The 7500-nt window shown below is 42.9% G+C and overlaps 1 protein-coding gene across 1 annotated transcript in view; it reads left to right on the forward strand.

Annotated features, from left to right (window-relative positions):
* The window catches only part of LOC113806186 (uncharacterized), a 12785-nt gene extending 6259 nt beyond the window's left edge, over positions 1 to 6526 (forward strand). Inside the window, exon 3 of the mRNA XM_070144238.1 lies at positions 530 to 6526. Coding sequence (XP_070000339.1) covers positions 530 to 3747 — 3218 coding nt within the window. The 3' untranslated portion in view covers positions 3748 to 6526. The remainder of the gene's footprint in view (positions 1 to 529) is intronic.
* The last annotated feature ends 974 nt before the right edge of the window (positions 6527 to 7500 follow it).

Genomic DNA, 7500 nt, shown 5'->3' on the forward strand with positions numbered 1-7500 from the left:
CCCACTTATTGGCCGGTGAATAGCAGGAAGCTGTGATCACCTTTGTTGTCATGATTTGTGCTGCCAATTCGTCTGGTCCCCCCGCGCGTGTGTGTGCGTGAGCGTGAGCGTGTGCGTGTGTGTGTGCGTGTGCTAGCGTTTCTGGATATATATATATATATATATATATATATATATATATATATATATATATATATATATATATTTATTTTTCATAAACACCTTTGGCGAAATGTCTGTGTGTTCATCTGCCTGTTCATGTTTATACATATAAAGACGCATACAAACATGTGTGCTGTCATGTTTCGTTCATATGGCCTCATCCATTAAATGATTATGTTGCATAATTTCAGAGGAAAAAACGGTGATTTCACCTTTGCAATTTGCTTCTGGCCAGTTTAAACATTTTACTTGTTATGCCAATTTCTCTCACCACTGCCAAATGGCCTATTTCACCATTTATGTAGATATTTATGTGAGTCATGAGCGTCCATCCCCGACGAAGGCTGACTCTGCTCCTCTTCCACAGACACGGAGTCCGGGAGCGGTGATGGTATCGTGGACCCCGAGGCTCCGAGACCGCACCTGCCGGACCTGGTCACCCACCAGACGCCGCACACGCAGTTGACAGTGGAGAATGTGCGGCACCATGACCAGTTGATGCAGGGGAAGGACACGGATTCTTCCGACCCGAAAGTGGCCAAGACCGGCATTCTCAAGGGAGGGAAACTCTGGAAGAACGGAGACGGCAAGCGAAGCAGAGCCAAGGTCGAAGTCGAAGAAGTCGAGGAGCCGAGACGTTCCGTGAGGTTCTCCGGGCGGGATGAGTACAGCCTGCTAGAGAACCTGCCGCTCGACAAGATTCCGCTGGATGCTGCCAACTCGGCGGCGCTCGCCAAGTTCATGCCGAAGTTGAGGGAGCTCGGGATGCTGCTCGGGGAGTCGCAGGAGGACTGGCACGTGGAGCTGAGTCCTCTGAGCCAAGAAATGGGAGGCGGAGCCGCCGTCCCAGGCTCTGAGCCACTGCCCGAGGAGCAGGAGAAGCAGCCTCCGCCGCAGATGGACGACGAACAGATCAGCGAGTCGATGAAACGCTACGAGGAAATGCGGCGCCGCATCGCCGTGGCGGAGGGCCGCGACAACACCAGCGTCTGCAGCGACGAGTCCAAGAGCTCGTCGGATTCGCAGTCGTCGGATTCCACCATGACGGAGACGAGAATAAGAAGACTGGAGAACTCGGACGTCGCCCACGTTGCCGGCGGCGTGATGAGGAGCAACAGCGAGGTGAGGAGAGCCATCGAGCGCAACGCCCTTCGGAGATCCCTCATCCGGTTCTCCGAGGCGCGGAAGAAGGACACCAATAAGAATGAGAGGAACGAGAAGGGCGAAACGTCGCTGCTGGAGAAGCTGAAGTGGCTCACTGCCTCCGAGGACGCAACCAATGGGAATAACGAGGACAGAGAGGGCGAGGACGGCGAGGACGGGAAGACCGAGCAAGAGAAGCCGAAGGAGGTGGACCCGAAGGTGCAGGAAACCATTGCTCAATACCGGAAGCTCGCCGAAATGTTCAACAAGACGACGTCACTTCGAGCTAATGACATTTTGGTTCCAGGAGACGTCCGCGAATGGAAGCTGCAAGCAGATTTGTTCCCAGACAAAAAGGACACTTCCATCGAAAAGGAGCCAGAAGAACTGAGCGACGCTCCCTCAGGCTCCACGACGCCCACTGTGTTCAAGGCTATCCCAGCTGTGTCGCTAGCCGACCTCATCACTGATGAAGAAAATGACAAGCTAATATACAGTGGTGGCGTGAGGTACACCCGCGAAGGAACGTTGCCAGCTGCAGAAGAAGGCGGAGAGGAACAGGAGGAAGGAGAGCAACAGGAATCTTCATCCACCTCATCTGTGGCAGATGCCAGAAAGCAATTCCTTTCACAGATGGCAAACCACCCACCAGTGCCACTTGTCAATGGAGTAGCCACTCATTCACGAGACAGGTCGTCCATTGCGTCAAATTCTGATTCATATACATTTGATGACATTGACGAGGCTTTGCATGATGACCGCTCATCTTCGGTACCTTCCTCCTCGCAGTCGTCCCCCCGGCTGTCCGGCAGGAGTGATGTCGACGGGACGAGCACCACAGAGAGTGGATACAGCAGCAATGAAACGAACGGGGAGCTCTGTCCTGTCAATGGATTGCCAATGACAGGAGCACAGCTTCTTGGATTACCTGCAAGTGGCATTGACATAGATGAACTGGCAGAATTTGTCCGGCAGGATGCTGGGAGGATTGAGCGTCTTCGCAGGAGGTATGACGCTGGGGAAGTGGAGGATCATGGCTTCAATCGGCGGCCATCAGTCAGAGGGATCAAGCCGAGGTTTGGTTCTACCACAGATTTGCTGAAACAGATGGCTACACAGCTGGCTCCACCAGCGATGGCTCAGCCAGGTATGGCAGGATCCCACATGACTTGGCCATACAGAGAAAGTGGAGAGGAGGACGGGTCTGTTCCTCAGAGGCGGAGAGCAGCTCCAAACAGAGCAGTCCTTCCAGCACTGCAAGAAGATATACTGTATGTGCCTACATCTGACCTTTCTCCACAATCAGCTCCACCGTCAGTATCAACAGCTGTAGCCACCCCCACTTCACTCACGCACACAAAGACTCCACGAGTGGTCCACGTCTACTCTAGCACAGGTGACCTGAGAGCTCCACCACCACCTCGGCTGATCGCTCCGAGAGAGTCTCCTCCTCCTGATTTGATTCGACCGGGGGCCACTCCAGCTCCACCTCGTGCTCACAGCCATGTAGCAATGCCACACCATGGCTCTGTGCAGAGTCTGGGAATGCCTCCGCAAATGCCAGCACCAAATGTACACGATCATCATTATCAAACTTGCAGAAGACCTGCATCTGTGCATGGTCATGTGCCAGCTGATGCGCTTGTGACGAGGGGAGTAATTCCTCCACCTGCTGCACGCCCTCATTCCACACTCTCTCACTATCCTCCTCCGCGTGTCCCCGCTCATTATCATCCCTATGAAGAGCCTCCACTTCAGCGTGCTCCATATGATGGTGGCCATCCCCCTCTGGCTCAGCGTGGATCTTACCCGGGTACAATACCTCCTCCGCAGTATCATCAACAGATGCTTCAACCAGATCTGGGAAGATATCCCAATCCTCCTAGTTACGGATCACATCCACATTCACGTCCTCCAGTAGCCTCACCACGAGAAGGGGTGCCTTACTCACGCACACCACATCCACAGGCACACCCTCTTCCTCAGGTATCTCCTATAGCCCCAGGACCAGTCCAGGTGCATCAGTGTGGCCCAAGACACCCTCCACCACCGAGAATGGTGGGTGGGACAGTGGCAGAACAAGCTTGTTCAACCGTATGGTCACATCATCCACCACCACCCCACATTCACCAAAGCTACCCACCTCACCCAGTGTCTAGTCACCTGAGTTACACCACACCTATTGTGCCCGAAAGTGGTATGTCTGTCAGGCCAAGCGGAGCTGTCATTGGTCCACCAATAGGTCCTCCTATTGGGCCGCCACTCATCAATGGGAATGTCGGGAAGTTAGAAGGCCTGAGAGATGAGCGGGGTGTCCCTGAGGGAGCATCATCCTCTCCACGAGGTCCAATAGACCCACAGTATCCTCCTTCTCACACCTCTCCAACCCACGAAACAAACATTCTTCACAGGCATCCCCCACCACCGATGAACATGACCTGAGAGATTCCTGACCGTTCTGGTTTCTGATTTGCCCTGTGAGTCAAATTGTTGCCTGGCTAAGTTCGAGTCTTGGCACCAGGCTGAATTTCATCCCGGTACTGGCTGGTCCAGCCCGGAACACAAGGCTATGAACCAGAGGGACCTAAGGCACTGTTGAGAGACTTTGATCAAATATAAATGCTCATTAATTGAACTTCTATAAAATATTCTTTTGTAGTTTAAAAGTGTAGGATAACCATGTACTCCTTCGTGTTGGCACATGTTCTGACATTGTCTTCCCAGGTGATCTATGACATGCTATAATGTTGCCAAATGGTTTGTGACCAAAATGCCAAAATTGTTGACAGCATACAGATTTTACGGTACTTGAAGCTATTTTATTACAAACGTGATGGGAAAGGACAATCCTAGTTCATTTTTTTCTTACCCTAATAACTTAATGTACTTTATATAATGTTTCCTGTAGGGTGCATGTGATAAGATGTAGGTGTTCTTTAAAATTGTTGTGGATGGAAGAAATTTTGTATAATGGATTGTGGTCTTGCTCGTGAGGCAAATGGATGTTGAAACATTTTTTATCAGTGGTCCCAGGTACAGTGATATATACATCTTTTTTGTTATTAGTGTTTTTTCTTTGATAGATTTAAGTGATATACATATAACCCTGTTAAATGTATAATAATGGGTACCAAGTATTTCATAATTCTATATTTCAGCAGTCAGACATAATGATATATAATGTTTAGATACGTATATGAGATTTTTGTACCGTATAGAGAGAAAAAAAACATGTTTTTGATAGTTTGAATATCTTTTTGCTTACGTATTTAGTAAGTTAGGTCAGGTCATATCTGTAAAATATTTTTGTTTAGGTATAGATATCTCGAGTTCAAGTTATCAAACTATTGCAACTTAAATAACATCATCTTGATTTCTCCTGATTTTACACACATTTCAATATACTTTTCATAAATCTGACATTTTCTCGGAAGAGAAAATGTCTTGATAAAGGTCTGTTTCACTCTTTAGCATGTTACTGGTTATTAGCTTTAACGATTTCATCACCATTCAAAACGGCAGCATTAACAAATGTCTTCCAGGGTTGCAAGTTCAGCCATCAGCCCATCAGGTCAATCTCGTTGTTGAGACAGTAACAATCAGTTCATCTGTATTGCACAGTGATCAAACCTCGGGTGCAGGATTTATTTACGAAAGTTGTCAATTCGTCCCATTTCGAAAAGCCCTTTCCCCATCCCCCCCCCTTGCTGAAATGAAGAAAATCCTGCACCGTTTTTCTTTATCTTTGTTTATCCAAGTCGCTCTATTTTCCACCAATAGGAAAATGGCCCTGCGACGCCATTGAACTTACTGAAAACTGAAGAGACAGATGTGCTGAAGCATCACTGCCGATGTGGATTTTACAATGTGTAAAAAAAGACTCAATTCTTGCTCACAAATTAGAGAACTGTTCAAAGATGACTTCTAATAAAATAAATAAATAAATTGTAGAAATTAGAAGTTAGGGTGGGATAGATTTTTTTAGTTCCAAAAGATATTTTTTGTAGTTCGCTGAAACTGCATAGTAAAATAACTAATCATTAGCACAACTGTTTCATGTATTTTCTTTCAGAATATAACTTTGAATTGCAGTTTCCCAATGTCAGTGAATAATGAATAATCAAATGCAAAACCAAAGACTAGGTTTAGGAAACTTAATTTAGTCTGGCAAAAAGACCAAAGTGTTTTTTTTTCTATTTCATTTTTTTATTGTCAGCATAAATGTTTATACGTTGAGAAGAAAAAATGTTTACCTATTACTGTACCTGGGATCCAGCAGTATTTCAACAAGTTAGGGGTAAGATGCACACATATGGGCCTTTCATCTACCAACAGCAAGTTACATCAGTTAATTAGGAAGATTTATATCAGCTTTTGCATTAAGGAAGAAGGAAAAAAATGACCATAGAATAACCATTTTTCCAACATTTTCTGCTCCTCTCTCTCATACACGGAATATGTGTATTTTGGATTCAGACGAGTATAGTTTTGATATCATATTCCTTTACTTTTTCTGAAACTGCTGTGGCTAGATGTGGCCCCATAATCGGCTGAACCAGATTGTGCCAAGTAAATAGGTCAGATGTTTAAACTCGAAAGAAAAAATAAAACATTTTAGTCACATGTACTTGGAAGCAGAAAAAAAGTTATGGAGGATATGTAATAAAGGCCTTTTTTGAAACAACAGAGCCTTTTTCTTCTTTTCAGGAAATTAAATATTTCATGAAACTACTTCAGAAATATCAAAAATGATCAGGATGAGTCTTTGGTTGCTAGTGTACATTGATAGTATTTTTAGTTTGCTCATTTCATTGCGAAGTCTTGATTGATGATGTCAAAGTCTTCAAGTGTTAACTCCCAATCCATCACCAGTGAAGTCCCAGTCTTTCCAGAGTTATTATTTTTCTTCATGTTTTAATAAATTGCCATTGCTTTTATTAGGTCTTAGTATCTTTTTCTTTTTCTTTTGTTTACTTTTTCAACTGCATCATGTATTTTAGAACATTTCCCAACGATCTTTGTCAATGTGATTACCTATTGGAATGAAGGGAATGTTTATTTTCCTAGTTTTCAGTACAAATTTTCCAGTATTAATAGCCCATCATTTTGTCTTCTAGAACTAGTGCTTGAACAGCATTTCTGATTTCTCTGATTTCCGTACCAATTCTCGTTAAAGGGCAAAAGGATTTTCAGTGGTGCTAGGGTTAAATCAAGTAACAAATAGAAATATTATGAACTGATTGAAGATACATGCATGGCGTTAGGGTGTCCATCATTGGCACGCACACAATAATAGCAATTGGGCACAAGTTTCATATTCACCATATTGCCATACGGTATTTATAGAGCTTTATTTTCATGAAGAATGAATACTACAAATATTAACAGCAGCAGAATGTCAGTTAAAAAAAAGAAAGGTTGCTTGGTATTCTTTTGACTGTACAAAAGAGTACTGCAATTGTGTTCATATAGTGTGTATGTTCTGCTAGATGCAAAATGAGACTTGACTGAGTGTTTTTTGATAATGAATCATGGCTGATCTATGCCAAAGATGTATTATAGGTAGAGATTCTAAACTATATAAAGACATTTATTATGTATGAACTTTTATGTACAGTATAATAATTTTAATCTTTATTATATACATACATATATATTAATACACAGACACACATTAATTGATATGCATACATGTACAGAAAATTATGTATACTTGTATGTACATGCAGAAGTACACACACAAACACACATGTGTATGTATATGTGTGCATATGTATGTATTCAGACACAAACACAAACACACACACACAATCGTACACTCGTACACTCTCATATATGCATACACATGCTCAAATAAGTACATACACATTCACATAAGTATTTGCATATACGTAAAGATATAAAGTATATGTTTATATGTTTATATTGATATATGTGTATATGTCTATATAATTATATATATATATATATATATATATATATATATATATATATATATATATATATATATATATATAATACATACATACATACATGTACATATATACATACATATATACATATGCATATACATATATATACATATATACATATGCATATACATATATATACATATATACATATGCATATACATATATATACATATATACATATGCATATACATATATATACATATATACATATGCATATACATAT

The sequence above is a fragment of the Penaeus vannamei genome, chromosome 31 (genome assembly GCF_042767895.1).
Source record: "Penaeus vannamei isolate JL-2024 chromosome 31, ASM4276789v1, whole genome shotgun sequence".
Classification (NCBI taxonomy): Eukaryota; Metazoa; Arthropoda; class Malacostraca; order Decapoda; family Penaeidae; genus Penaeus; species Penaeus vannamei.